The 15521-nt window shown below is 41.8% G+C and overlaps 1 protein-coding gene across 3 annotated transcripts in view; it reads left to right on the plus strand.

The window, feature by feature from the left end:
* Window positions 1-15521, plus strand: part of tanc2b (tetratricopeptide repeat, ankyrin repeat and coiled-coil containing 2b) — a 140590-nt gene that overhangs the window by 24420 nt on the left and 100649 nt on the right. For all 3 annotated transcript variants that reach the window (XM_040135591.1, XM_040135592.1, XM_040135593.1), the window contains exon 3: window positions 9496-9600. In XM_040135591.1, coding sequence (XP_039991525.1) covers window positions 9534-9600 — 67 coding nt within the window. In that variant the 5' untranslated portion in view covers window positions 9496-9533. The remainder of the gene's footprint in view (window positions 1-9495; window positions 9601-15521) is intronic.

The raw sequence follows: 15521 nt of genomic DNA on the forward strand, positions 1-15521 counted from the left end.
AGGAGCTGCGCCGGAGGCTTCGTGCGCCACTTGCGAGCCCCATAGATTGGTCTTTTCTGTTTATCAGATTTAAACTTGGCTCAGTTTTATTCCTTGTGTTATAGTGTGTTTTTAAAAAATATATATAAAAAGGTGTCAGCGGTGAATACTTTTGTCTAGACATTGTGGTTCGACTTAAGATGCACTTCTGCATGGAACTTTTTTTTTTTTTTTTTTACCCTGTTTTCTTGTGGAGTGTGATTACAGCAAAGACAATCCCAGACTCCATCTATCAAATCCCACAGTACACAAGGAGATCCTAGTCTGACATAAATATAAGCCACGATTAATAAGCAAATGAGGAGTGAATGAGACAAAGATTTGCTACAGGACCGCAGCCTGTTTAATTCTAAGAATGTAATTTCACCACCTGCCCAGACCAGAGACACCAGCTGATTTTAAATGCTTCTATCTCAATGCAAATGTGTGCTTCTGCCAATGTTGATTACCTGCCGTTAGCGGCCTTCTGCAGAATGACCTTCCCTCCTCATGTCATGACTGTATTTGTGCCTTTAAGCTGCCTGTCAAACACTGAACCATTCTTCTTCCTGAAGCTCTGGGCTATTTGTTTGAACAGGATCGGGGTGCTAGAGGCATACAAATGGGCGCTGCTGAGAGGATTTATGCAAAACCCAATTTTCTGCGTATTGGACAGACTGGTTGATCGACATCTCAGTGTCATATGTCAGCAACGAAGATGAAAGGCTATGATTTAGATTAGGTTTAGATTTATCATTTCATTAATGTAACTCCTGGCCCTTCTGTTCAGTGTGTCAATGCAGATGGTGCAGCAGCACTTCCAAACGGCCAGCAGGTGTAGCAGTTAGGTCTCTGAATCAAGAGGCAGTTTGAAGAAGGGCAGTGGATTGAGAGCTGGAAGCAGCAGTCAGTGGGAATAATCGAACTGTCTCATTTCACCATCCATCTCTCTTAGTTAAGCCACTATTTTACACAGTGTTGACCTTTAGCGTCATCATTTACCTTCATATGTCGGTAAATGGTAGACTTTTAAGAATGCCCCAATATTTCTTAACCTTGTAAGATTTACTGAAGGTAATGCCTTACCAGTAGAATAGTCCCAGTACCTTTAACGTCACAGTTCGGAAGATGCTGAGCAGCTCATTCGTCCTCCAGTGTGTTTCTCTTCCTACCACCCCCGAGGAAAAGCTTGGTGAGCTTTGCACTACACGCTCATACACAGTGCGTTATTGCATTATCGCTCATAGGAGCAACCAAACGAGAGCGAGGGAGCAGTAAAGTAGCACATTCACAACATATCAAAATCAGAGTTCTGCTGCTGTTGTCTTTCTGATGTCTGCAGGGGAAAATGCTGTTTCATTGATTACTGACAAGTGCCTGCTTCCGCACCGTCTGCCACTGAAGAGACTGCGAAGAAGACATGCAACTGAACTTTAACAAACTCTGGTCAAGCCGCTCTGAGAGAATAAATAGGTTTCGTGCATTTAGATGATTTATTTCCTTCCTCGGCCTGGCCAGGGGAATTTTCTACACCTGCCTTCCTGGCTCCCAGTATTTCATCCCATTATTTGGTCTTGTGGAGACATCCTCCGAAACAAATGGGGGAAAATAAAGGCAATGAATTATGTCCTCTTTCTATCAGCTCTCTTTGACTCTGATAAAGGTTGACATGCTATTTCGGTCGCTTCCTTTGAAAAGATTTGAGCGAGAGGGTGAGAGAGGTCTAAGCTGGTTTTAACTGGGCATAGATTTGGTAATGAAATTGCGTGCCAGTTGGCCTGTGTGGGAGGACTTCTGTTTCCCCACAGGGAGATGACACAACCAAAGCACATAATAATTCACTTGGCAATATGTGTGCCGTGTCTGTGTGTTGGAGAAGAAAATGCCTCAAGCCCGACTTTGCCTGTTCAGTATAGACCCTGATAGAAGGCTAACAAGGAGAACACACCTGCTTAGACCCACGACGTGTTAACATTACCTCAAAAGATCAGATAAGCAGTGTCAAGCAAACGCAAAGCCATGGAGCCTACATACTGTGTGTTGAACATGTCACTTTCAGGGATTCTTCCGAGCCTGAAACTTGACTTTGCTCTTTGGCATTGAAGTCTTAGGGGTTGAGGTCACAGATGGTGAGCTGGCAGCAAGGTCTAAATTACAGCTCGTGTCAATGGAGAGCTGAGCTGTAACCTTAGTTTTTGTGACCGCACACATAATCTGATCAGTATTCATCAGATACGGAGTTGCAAAGCAGGAGGAGTTACTTCAGGAGCGCAGGGTTCCATAAGTAAGAGTCTCATTCATTTTCTGCACGGACAGTATCCGGTGACCGAAACAGAAAATAGATCACCAGGACTACCTTTGGAGTCGTAGTGAACTTTCTCTCCAGTAAAAATGATCCAATCCCTTATCTTATAATTCTGTAGCAGGCACCTCCAACAGCCAGCAGTAACTAAAGATTACACGTTTGTAGAAACATTCAGCAGTTTAAATGAGTTTACATTCAACTTCTGGGTCAGTTTTGGATGAATTATGCCACCGTGGCATCGTTCTTTGTTCCCAACGGCAACAACAAATTGATCTGAATTTGGTAGATCTCTGATTCTCGCCTCTCGCCACAACTGTGGCTGAGGTTTATGGGTATTGTAGTATTTAGAGCCACGATTTCTCAGAAACAAAGTTGAAATAATTCAAATAAATGGCCATGACGCCAACCTATAGCATCAATTATAAATTATCCTGGGGACTCTCATGTCTGAATGTTGAGTAAGGTTGTATCTTTAAAACAACACTTTGAAATAAGATTTTACTGTCAGGAAAAAATACTCTAGAGCCAGCAGCTCCATCAAATTTACTATTGGGCGTTCCACATTTCATAACAGGTATCTTTCTAATAGGTGAAATCAAAATGTCAAAAGCTTAAGTACATTGCCATTCTTGGAAAGATTTATGCTTTGGTATGTGACAGTTGTGCAAGTTTGTTTTGAACATACCTTATGTTCCATGGAGAACATGTAATAAAGACCTAAGGAGCAGTCAGACAGCAAACTTAGCCACCCTGCAACCAACTGTCTGATTTGTGATTGATCGTACCCTCGTACGGTGCACCGTGATACAGATATCACCAACTTGCCCTGCAAAGCAATGAGTGCAGGGGCATTAATCTAGATTAATAAGTAATCTACTGCAGGGAAGGAGTAAAACTTCGTTACAAGGAACTTTAAGTGGTTTCTTCATCGCCTTGTGCGACTCTCACCTTGTGAGCCAGGCCCTGACACTTCCCCTTATTGATATCAATGTGATTTATGATACTCTGCTCCCCTGGCCATCCTCAAACTGGAGATGGGGGTGTGATTTATCCCTGTCTGATGCTGCAGGCTGTCTAATGCTGGCGCGATGAGGGAGGAGACTCTGACTGAATGAGCCTCCAGCTTGAGTCCTGGTTTTAGTTTTTTAAGTGTGAATATTTTCTCTGCTGTTTTTAGAGATGCACTTCTGCAGCAGGATTTTGTTTTTACATGAACGGGTCCATTTGCCACCCACCACCCTCCTCACCTCAGTCTTTCTCCCTGAGCCCTGACAGCAAGATTGTGTATAGAAACAAATGGAGGAAATCAATGGATTGTGGATGACTCAGCTTGAGTTATACTGCAGTGCTTTATCCGCCACTGTTCTTATTTAATATCCCAATGTCTGCCCTGTTTTTTTTTTTTTTTTTAAAAAGCTCAATTTGCTTTATCTCATTTTAAACCCTCCCTCTGCTTTGCAATTATTGTAACTTCTGTGTTCTAGGTAATCGCAGTAAGAGCACTCCCATGGGAAATGCGTGTCCTCTCTAATTCTATGATTGTGTCTGTGCGGTTTCCTCTCAGATGAGTTTTAATTTGGAGCCCAAGGGTAACATGAGATAAATCCTATTGCATGCCCTGTAACACTGGCCTTTGCCATCGCTGGCCCCATTAAAGGATACTTTATTGATTGTAAATAAGCTTTGTAATTAATGGAGCATTATGGCAGTTCTCAGAGGGGGGCATCTTCACCTGCTACCATTTTCTTTTTTTCTTTTTTTTTTTACGTTTAAAAATTTAGTGATTAAAAATTTAATTCATTCTACTGGAGGGTTGCAGTATGAAGAGAACTAAGCTATAATCCTCTAATAATCATAAACCTGGTTTCTCAACATTATGCCATGACGAAGCAATTCTTCAAGCAGGTTTAGCTTATAGCTAAACCTACATATTTAATGTAGGTTTAGCTATAAGCTGGTAATGCAGCACCAAGTTTAAATTCTTTCGCACAGGCATCTGTCGAGCTCAAAAGGCAAATTGAAGACCTTTTTTTTGTTAATTCAGCCTCCGTGAGTCATGCTTACGAATAAACCCAAGCTGCGTGTGTGTGTGTTTTTTATTTTCCATCAGAACAAACAAGTGTGCCGCTTCGGGTGACCAGAGCAGATGAAAGTGGCTCATCATGCAGGGCCGGTGAATATGCCTTTAAGTGGTTTTTAACACACTGGAGGAGCATTATGCCCGGGCTGTGGAAGAGCCTGAGATGGGCTGCATCCGCTTACGCACATTATCTGTGAGAGCATGCTGCTTCTTGGCTTTCCTTCACAAAGGCCGGCACACAGGGTCAGAGAGAGTGGGAATGAGAGATGAAACACCCTCACATGAAACGTTGCTTCAGCTGCGTATACGGGTACATTTTTGTGTGCGTGCCTGTCTCTCTCTGGCGACCTGCGAGTCTGTGTGTGTGTGTGTGTGTGTGTGTGTGTGTGTGTGTGAGAGAGAGGGAGAGTGCCTACTCAGTATCCTGTCCTCTTAAGATTTCAAACATTGATTGCCTCCTCCAGAAACAGACAACAGCATCCCAGTATCCCTATTTTCTGCTCTGGCAATGAGTAAACCGCTATAGCCTTGCCTGGTTAGCTCACTGCTGTACATATGGACACGGATTTATTGGGCTAGACGGTGAAGCCCCCTCTGCATTTCATCCCTAATCCTTTCAACTGCACTTTGGAGAGCTGACATGAAGCCACAATATGTACTTACTGAGTCATGGCTTTTTAAGATTTTGATTTAGTATTATAATCACAGAATACCTTCTGGCCTGTAGGCCGACCAGACCAGACATAATAAGCTGCTCCCTGCTCATATTTTACACTCAGGCGACGTTGCGGTGAGTTGCACGGATACTTGCGCAGATGCCCCTGCACAGCCGGGGCTGTGTCTCTGGAGATGAGCGTGCATGCCAATGGATCTGACCCATTGCCACCTTACGCTGTCTTACCGCTGTCTACATCTTGTCCTAGGAAAGCGCATGATTCATACCAATGAATGGATTTTCAAGACAGAGGGAAGGGCTTGTTTGGATCTACGTGATAAAACCGCCCCTCATTGCTGGAGTGTTCATATAAGCTACAGAACATTATCTTCTCAATGACATTTGTCAGAAAATGTGTGGGGTTGAAAAGTGTTATTATACTTAGTTATTATAAATATATTTAATTATTTGTTGATGTTAATTAACAGTGTGAATCAGCTCTAAATAAATAAACTTGGATTGTTTAAAAAAAACAAACACAACTATGGATTATTCCAGTCAGCCCACACCGTGAGCCATTCATTGCATGTGTGACTGCTCAGCCACCTTGAACCAGAACTGCTGCTTTAGATGTGACTAATGCCGTTCAACTATCCCTCTGGTAGGTGTAAGGATCACTTGTGTCACTGTATCATAAAGCAGCTGTAATGATTGCTGTGATTAAGCCCCTTTTAACTAGTTCTTTCCCAGAGCCTAGGGGACCCGATTAATGCAACTGAGGTTGACTGTAGACCTGAGACCTTTATCGCACATACATACAGATACATTTACAGTCATGAAAATTGAAAAGGTAGCAAAAAAAAAGAAGGGGGGGGATAAAATACTGTGAAGAGTCTTAGAAAAAGGGATAAGAGGCAAACCTCCACTTGGAAGGGGGCACATTTTAAGGTTTGCATCAGCCTTTGCTAATGGTGTTACCAACCCCAATCATTTAGCATTAGGTCTAACAGGACCAAATAATTTCATAATGTCAATTATTCCAGTATCGTACAATCGCTGTCATATTTAACACTAGCAAACATGGGAATACAGTGGGAAATTAACATTTGCAGGATGATATTTCATCAGTAAACCTTTGTTAAAAAGAGACAAGAGGCCGTGTTGCTGGAATGATTTTATATTTATTTAGATTAAAAAATTATTACATTTTCTACCCTTTGTGTCACATGTAATTTAGTGCACATAATTCCGGCCAAAATCCCTAAATTAAAGAAATTTCATATCTTTTGAACATGAATTTGCCTGTAGTATCAGTTAACTCAATGCCTCAGCCCATTTCCCAAGACAATCATATCAGGTGCTGATAACACGTTTATAATAGACAGCCCTGTAGGAGGCTCTTAACACAATCTCACACACTCTTAAGTTTCTCTTCACTTCACTAGAGATAGTTGCATCAGGGTCTGGGCCAAACATTACAGAGGAAAAATGTCAGCCTTTCCTTGAAGACCCACTCATTCCCATCAGGGCTCATTTTTTATTTAGAGGAACCCATCACAATGGCTGGGTAACACTGCACTGCTTGGAAAATGAGGTCAAAAATATTCATATTTATTGTCAGTGATCCCACTAAATCAAAGTGTGTTTTTATGAGCAGTGGAATTATTAGCCTGTGATACAAACTTAACCTGTAGGGAATGAACCTACATCAACAGACAGAGCACTAAAAATGCCATAACACTTATTTACATTGGCCTTGATCTGGTCTGTGCATATGAAATGGACATTTGTTGGCACTTTTATTGGATGAGGAGAGGAATGGCAGCGGCTGTCGAATGTGTTATTAGATGCGCAATCATATGAGACATCGGGATCCTCCCGTACTGCCACCGACACCCAGCAGTGATCTACCTAGCCGCTCGGTATCAAGAAAGATATTTATTTTAAAAAGGTGGTTAGATTAAACGAAAATTTTAAATGCCATATTAACTGTAGTGATAATATTGCATGTGCTTTCTTCTGCGCTACATGAGAAGAATTCATGACTATTTCACGTAATCTAACACAATTTAAAATAACACAGTGACCAGTGAGTAAGTACTACTAAAGTCACGCGGTGCGTGATTCCCTCTGATTCTGCCTTTGAATCAGCATTTTGCAAAAAAAGATGACTAACATATTAAGAAGAAAATCGCAATGGTCACTGACGGAGAAAGGGTTAGAGTATCACCCCTCAAATTCTTTCAAAACAAACAACAAACACAGCTGAAGTCATTTCCAAAAAGCAGCTAAAGTTATAGGAGTCTTGGTCTGGTCTCATTTTGGCAGCTACAGTAGCTCCCCTCAATTTTCCCGTGGTGGTGGTGGTGTCGTTCGAGTTGACCTTGTGTCAGTTCTTTCTCTTTTTGCACTTCAGCTAAACTCACAGCGGGCAACTGGCAGGACTGCAGTCAGTTTTCAATCTTGTTGAAAACTGGACAACTCTGGACAACTTTAATTTTACAGAGAGCCAGCCAGACACAGCCTGATGATATCAAACATGTATTTAAAAAAAAAAAAAAGGAAAAAAAAAAACTGTTCAGAGCTGGAGTTGTTGGGGCAGTCAAGGTTCTACCTCATCAAAATTCAAGATAATCTGCACCCATAGTAAAGTGTCTTACACCTCCCCCAACTAGTCTACAGACACCATTGGTCCATTTGGGCTTAAATCACTAAGTGTTGAGAAAGAGAGACTTGTGAAAGAGCATTGTTCCTAAGATGCTCTCAGAAATACAAACAAAGAAGAGAAAAATGCTAAATTAATCAGTAAATACAAACAGATGTTGTATGGCTCAGTTTTATCCCACCTGACCATAATATCATGCATTGTCTCATTGCCATTGCCATTTCCCCAGCGTCCCCTTGCATTCTCTGGACTATTAAGATCCTGGAAGCCTCTTAGACCCCCTGTCCAGCTTGGTTTTGTGGGGGGGGCTTGATTAAGCAGGGTTGGGGGATTGGGGGGGGGTTGAGAGCTTTTCTGTGTCATCCACTTTTAGGGTGTTTTTTTTGTTATTGTTTGGGTCCAATGCGGCTCCTCAGCTGGAGCCTGTCTGTGGGGCTTTGCGGAGTCACTCCCACCTAATGGAGAACATCTGCTGCAATTGTGGAGGGGGGGTGGTCGGAGAATGGGGAGATGGAGAGGAGGAATTAGTGGGATAGAGCAAGCTGCAGTCAAGAAATGAAGACAATCTTATGCTTTAAAGTTTTAGCTGTCAACTGTGTAACTTCTGTTTTGGGCTGTAATCGCAGCCTCCATCGTCTGTAGTCTTGCTAGACTGTACAGTATACGTTGTGCATTATCTGTACAAAATGTCTGCTCTACATGCTATGTCTTCAATATATTGGACCCTCCAAATGCAAAGCAAGTGTTTGCCTCACTTTATTTGAAATTCACCACAAACAACATGTGTAATGTGCCCGACTTTACAGACATTAGCCATGGCTGTCAGCTTTTTCCTCTCGACTTAGCGGATTCACGGAAATTAGTCCTACAGCTACGGGATACGCGCACGTTTTTTGCTTAAGATTGAACATTTTTAACTCGAGCCCCAATTGCACTGGGAATGTTCATATGCTAGTATTGGAATAATACTTTTGATCCAGACTTGCAAAACAACACAATAAAAATGTAAATATATACCAAGCTTTTTCTGATGCTCTACCACATCAAAGCTTTATATCAGTATGCAAATAGATAGCAAGAATTACTGTATGAATTTGGTTTAGGTGTATCTTCTATCTTTTTTAATTATCCAAAGTATATTTTGTTGGAAGCTTCTTGGATTGATGACTTTATTGATAGAAAATCCACCCAGTTAATAACTATGCACTATAACAATGGCACGGTAATAAGGAACAGGTGGGTGGACCATTAATTGCAGGGTTGGCGGTTTGATCCTTGACCTCTTCTGTCCACATGTAAGTATTCTAAGGCAAAACGCTGAACCCCAAACGCCCCCGATGGCCTCCCATGGTAGCTCATTATAGTCGGCGTGTGCGCATGTGTGTGTGAATGGGTGAATTTTGATAAAAGTGCTACATTTTAAAAAAACAAAACAAATGCAGCCTTGAGTAGGTTGCATTTGATGCACAACTGTAAGCACAATGTTTTTTGATAGGCAGTAGTAGTAAAAGCTCTGCTACTTTGATCTTGTACTTTGATGACCTACATAAAATTGTATGTGTCTTCTGACACACAGCTTCCCATTCATTTCTTCTTCTTTCATCTCTCCTGTCTTGAGAGTCTACTTTTGTTGTATTGTTCTGATATCCCGGGTAATGCTTTTAACTTAAAAATTCTGTTGTTGACAATGTACGATCTCACAGCAGACAGTTGGTCATACTGCTAGTGCTCCCAGAAATATTAATATGTATTGTCTTTCCTTCCCCCGACAGATTTTTCTGTAGTCTGGTCCAGGGCATCTGCTGCAGTCATGTTCAGGAACAGCTTGAAGATGCTGCTCACGGGGGGGAAGGCCAACCGCAAGAGTCGCAGTAGTGGTGAGTCTGTCTTCTCATGCCAGCCACAAACAATGACACATCTGCCTGTCTGCACACAGAAGGTATTCACGAGCTCTGTGGGTGTATTTTACGAGGTGGGAACACAAGGCTCAAAAGATGAAATGTATTTTGGTTCTTAAAGAGTAATCTATGACTCCTGAAGACCCCCTTCTCAGACCTGCTCTCTGCTTAAAATAGGTCCAAACTTAGTCATTAGTGCTTCTGCTGGAATAGCTGTGCCTCCTGTTGTGAGAACTTAACGCCAGTATTCTACTGGCACTGGAAGCATGCTTTGGCCATAAATGTCATGCCATACTATGAAGATTTTTGTTTCCATTATACATTCACATGGCCGTAAATTGATTATTCCCAACTCAGCCAAGCTCTCTTGACGTCGATTCAGTAGTTTTGGAGCACCTGCTTTGATATAGTTTTCATCGCTTTGTCACTGAAGGTTTTGTTTCGCCCCTTTTCCCGTTTCGCCCCAGTGCTGTGTCATCAGAGCTAAATGCGTGTTGATACTCTACTTGCAAAACAAACTTAACACTTCCTGCAGCCGTTTCACAGTAAAAGCGTCCTACCAGTGAGCCACTATTTGCATTTAAACATGGTTTTATCCTGCATGCATGTACAGTACATGGGGTATCTGAAGGTCTTGAATCTCCTGACAGCGCCCTGATTGGGCGCTGTCAGGAGATTCATCTACAAACTAAAAGTGGGATTGTTGCCATTGTGGAATGTGCTGCAGCAGGCTGTTAGGTCCTTTGTTTTTTTTGATAGAGTTTTTTTGTAGAGACCTGTAGCAAACACTGCTGCTACTGTTAGCCGCAGTATCTAGGAAGCTCATCAACTCATAATGGGATAGGGGACAATTTTAGCAAAAACTTAAATGAACTAAAATGAATTCAGTTCAATTCAGTTTTTAAATTGGTTGATCCATCCATCCATGCATTTTCTGATGCTTATTTGGGCCCATGTCCGGTTAAGCAATTAATTATATTACTGAGAATTATCTAGGCCTTATTGTCCCCACTGGCGTTCTGTCATTATTTGACTGGTATGATCAAGTCTTAAGCTGATTGCAGATTTTTAGCATCCACTGCTCCACATTGCAGACCCATTGAAGACAGTACACAGACCTACCTTTGCATCCAGTTTTTCCCACAGTAACTTTTAACTATTAAAAAGAAATAGCCACGTTATTCCGAGGTCCTTGGCACAACCGTTTGAAACCTTTTGTTCCTACACATGCATTACTGTCACTCAAGCCTTACAAAGCTCTTACTTAGAGGAACAGGGCCTTTGATGTGGTATAATCTCAGCCAAAAGCAACACTTGGGAAAGCTTTGACCGCTCATTTTGGGACATTACAGTCGTCCTTATTTGAATCTAATAAGTTTCGTTTTATTGCCAGGGCAATGTAACAACCTCCACTCTCTTAACAGTCTCCCCAGGATAGGGTCTTTATTACGGTGTGAAAATGTGCCTTCCAAGGGGCTTTGGTCCAGCCGCCCACTCGATTTGCACAGATGAATAAATTTTGTAAAGCCTGAAATATCCCGCAGTATATTTTGTCACTACCTCCTCCCTCAACTTAACCACTTCAGTGGATGCGTTTATGAAAAATCAGTGTTTGAAACTTTTTTTGCAGGGGTTTTGAAGGCTTTTGCCATGTTGCATTGGTACAGTGAATTTCACCAAGTAGCCCACTGAATATGTGATTACCACTTACTTCTTTGACCAGATGTTTTGCAGAAATCCAGTATGATTAGAGCAACTGATGGGTCGCTTTACTGGTTGTCATTTCATGATTTAAAAAAAGCATTTGAGTTCTGTGGCAACCTTGAGATGATGATATAAAGACATTCAATAGCTGCACTTATCTCTGAGTATTCAGAGTGTTATGGTGTTCCTTCCTTCTTTCTAGACTTCAGGAGGCCATTTAACAAAATCCTTCATTTGATGTTTGACTTCCTGGCTTGTTATCAATCTTGCTTGGCTTAAAATCTTTTCTCCGCATGGAGCACCATTCGAAGATCGAAGATGATTTTTACTGTTGCTACAGTAATTGCATATTTTAATTCTCAGTGAAAGCACATTTTTGTCACAGCTGACTTGCATTTTTATAAACATTACCAAATTTAATTGGCAAAATATGATAAGAGATCAAATTGTATCGCAATTTTTCACAAAAGCTGCTCTACATTCTTTCATTTTGGGCAGCAATAAGCATTAAACTCCTGGTTTAACTGCTTTTCAAATAATTCATATATATATCCAGTATATATACAAATCTGTTGATTCATTCATCTATATCTTGATATCCTTCACTGCAAGGCTTCAAGGCTGGAGTGAACTATGCTCTCAGTGTGTTTGTGTATTTATGTGTGAAGTGGAGAGTAGACCGAGCAGTAGTGCATGACTCGAGTACACTCCAGTGTTTTGATATCTGTTGCTGTCCCTTTGCAGGGAATCCACTCGTCCCAACGGACGAGTGGTGCTCTTACGATCTGGCTCCTCGGCTGAAACGTCCGTATCACGCAGCCTACATATTTTCCTACATATTTACATGCTCAGACAGACACCACCACCACTTTTTACCTTTATTTAAAGGACCAGTGTGAAGGATTTAGTATAGCAGTGAGATTGCAGATTGCAACCACCTGAATACCCCTTCCCTCACCCCTCCTTTTCCAAGTGTGTAAGAGAACCTATGGTGGCCTTCAGGTAATGTAAAAATGTGAAAGGAGCTCTCTAGAGCCAGTGTTTGGTTTGTCTGCTCGGGGCTACTGTAGCAACATGGCGGGCTCTGTGGGAGATGACCAACTCGCTATGTGGAAATGAAGGGCTAACAAAAACAAAACAATTCTTCAGGTGATTATACTCTAATGAAAACATAATTATGAGTATTATATTCCACTTCTGCAAATAAATCCCCCCAAACTACTACACACTGGTTCTATGAACAAAAAATTAACACTTTTGTCAAGATGGTGGGACCCAATAATAAATACACAAAGACACTTAGTTGCTCCTTCCCTTTCAAGGATATACGGAGGACTGGCTTTAGCAACTGTGACTTATCAGCTTACGACAGACAGGGAGTGCTAGAAAGCCACATCCGCCTGCTCCTACTTTGGGAGGAGCACTTGGCTCAAAGGGAGGGCTTGTCACTCTAAAAACTGGCCCCTATAAATGGAAGCACTGGCTGCTGAAATTGGTCTTTGGTTCAGATGTAAAATTGTGAGATAAGATGATCATCCTCTGCGTTTGATGCAGTTACAAGCAAGCGTCAAGCTTCAGTAATGCCGGAGCTCCAAAGGGGAATACATGCGCTAATCTGAAGACAACAGATGAGCAAGCTGTCCCTTGATCTGCACTGGAGAAATTGTTTGAGCCCCAAGTTACTAAGCTGTTGAATGGCATTTTTTAAATTGAATAACACAGATAAGCTCTTCTGATTGCAATGATGCAGACATGTACAAATCTCTATCACGACGCACTCAGGGAATAGGGTTTTGTCTTTTGGGAATCTACATTGTGTAGCCTTTTTTTTCCACAGACACTGCCATTAATAGTTGAGTCAGTCTGTAACTTGCTGCCATTCTTCTCAGTCCAGATACTCAGTGATTATTCAGATGCCATTCAAGATCTGAAGTGAATGTTCACTTGAGAACACGTATAATATCACATTCAGGCTGTTTTAAACAAAAAGGACAATTATCTTGGAGTTAGTGCAGCAGCAGTGTTTAGTTATCAGATACGCCCTTAGTCTTTTTGTTAAGACACAGATCAGACTTCAACCAGTGTGTGTTTGTAAGGCTTTCTTTCTTACAAAGTGGCCTGCTGTTACTGTTGCCTGTGGCAGTTTCATGTACAAGTACAACCGCCTGGAAAGCCAAAATGTGAACAAGAAGGAAAACGTCCCCTTATGGTCTCAGATATTACATTGTGCTTTTGACTTTCTAGCTTTAAAATGGAGGAGTGTGTAGGCATTTGTTCCATTTTTGTGGTGGTATGGGTAAAGTTTTTGACTGCCATCTCCTTCTCGTTCCCATCAGGAGGGGTGGAGAACTAGGTCTAGACTTGAAACAAAATCAACAGCCTGACACCGCAATTACAGTTTATGACACTGGCTGATTGGAAAATGAGAAATGGGGTTGAAGGGTTGGGTTATCTGGACAGGGAGCTGTTTCCTGACTAATAAGCACTGAGATGGGCTGGAGCATGGCAGTTGAACAGACAAGATGTAGTTTACACATACCTGCACGTACTCACCAGGATTTGAAATGAATTTGGATTAACAAGATTACGTTTTTTTTGCTAACCAGAAAATGGAAAAAAATATCCTTGTAGTGACAGTATTTTAAAGTTATGATTTGAGTTTTATTTTTAAAGATATAATGGCTAATATAAAAGACTTCTAGTATATGGCTTCATTGTTTTGTCCTACAAGACACATTTTCACCTTTTATCCAAGGTGACTTACGAGTGAGGGCCAATACTAAGGCTTCAGTACAGTAGGAGACCTTGAAGTAAGTGCTAAGTGCTAGTTCTATTCAAAAGACAAAGTGAAAGGAGATCAGGTAAAGAGGTGCACCGAAAGTGTGCCATAAGCATTAGTTAGGCATGTTGGGGTGTTGGGAGAGGAGGTAATCTGGGAGGAGATGAGTTTTCAAGAGTTTCTTGAAGAGAGAGAGAGGAATCTCCCTGCTATGGCAACATTTGGTAAATTGTTCCACCATCGGGGAACCATAAACAAGAACATTCTGGACTGAGATTGCCTTGTGTGCAGGGATGGCAATGCCAGGCGATATTTCTTGCAGGAGTACAGTGGCCGAGAGGGAGCATAAGCCTGTATGATTGAGTTCAAGTAGATGGGTGCGGACCCAGAAGTCACTCTGTAGGCAAGTACTAGTGACTTGAATTTGATTTGGGGCAGCCATGGGTAGCCAATGGAGGTCAATGAGCAGCGGAATGACGTGTGCCCTTTTAGGTTGATCGAAAACCAGAGCCACCGCCGCGTTGTGGACCATCTGTAAGGGTTTCACCGTGCGTGAAGGGAGGCCCGCTAATAGAGCATTGCAGTAGTCGAGGCGAGAGAGAACCATGGCCGGTACCAAGAGCTGGGTGGCGTACCGAGTCAGGTAAGGCCTGATTTTTCTTGTGTTGTATAGAGCAAAGTGGCGTGATCGGGAGAAGGATGCAACATGGTCAGAGAGGGATAGCTGGTCATCAAACATGACACCCAGGTTTCTGATGACCTTGGTAGGGGAAAGAGATGAAGAGGCGATTTTGATGTTGCTATTGTGATGGAGAGATTGGTTGGCCGGGATGACTTAAGAGTGCAGTCTTAGAGAGGTTTAGTTGAAGGTGGCGTTCCTTCATCCATGTGGATACGAAAGATGAACTTTTAGCAAATTTCATCCTGCATCATCAGCACTACACGGACCCACATGGGAAATATTAAATAGAAATGCAAGTCATGCTGCACTTCACTGCACCTTATGTTTTATTTATCTCCGCTGCTGTTCACAAAAAGAGCATGAAAAAATAACCGATTTTGAGCATGAACAGTTCAGACTGTACCTGGACCTCATTAATGTCAAATGGTGATGAACAGACAGAAATTGGCCAAAAAGAGACATCTTGTACAATAATAATACAGGGCTGTGTGGTTGCTACATTGTACTCACTTTTTATTGGGGAACTAGTACAGAGTAGGATAAGAGCTCAATACATCTCTGCTTTAACGCCTTTTCATTTTTTTATGGATCTGGGAAAATCCCTGCACTCATGTGGTGACGTACATATATGTTACCACGGTTACAAAATTGTCTTGTACAAATTAAGGCTATAGATTGATAATACAGATCTTTTTTTCTTTTTTTTCAGTTCGTGATCAGCAGACACAGTTAACA

The sequence above is a fragment of the Xiphias gladius genome, chromosome 9 (genome assembly GCF_016859285.1).
Source record: "Xiphias gladius isolate SHS-SW01 ecotype Sanya breed wild chromosome 9, ASM1685928v1, whole genome shotgun sequence".
NCBI classification, from domain to species: Eukaryota; Metazoa; Chordata; class Actinopteri; order Istiophoriformes; family Xiphiidae; genus Xiphias; species Xiphias gladius.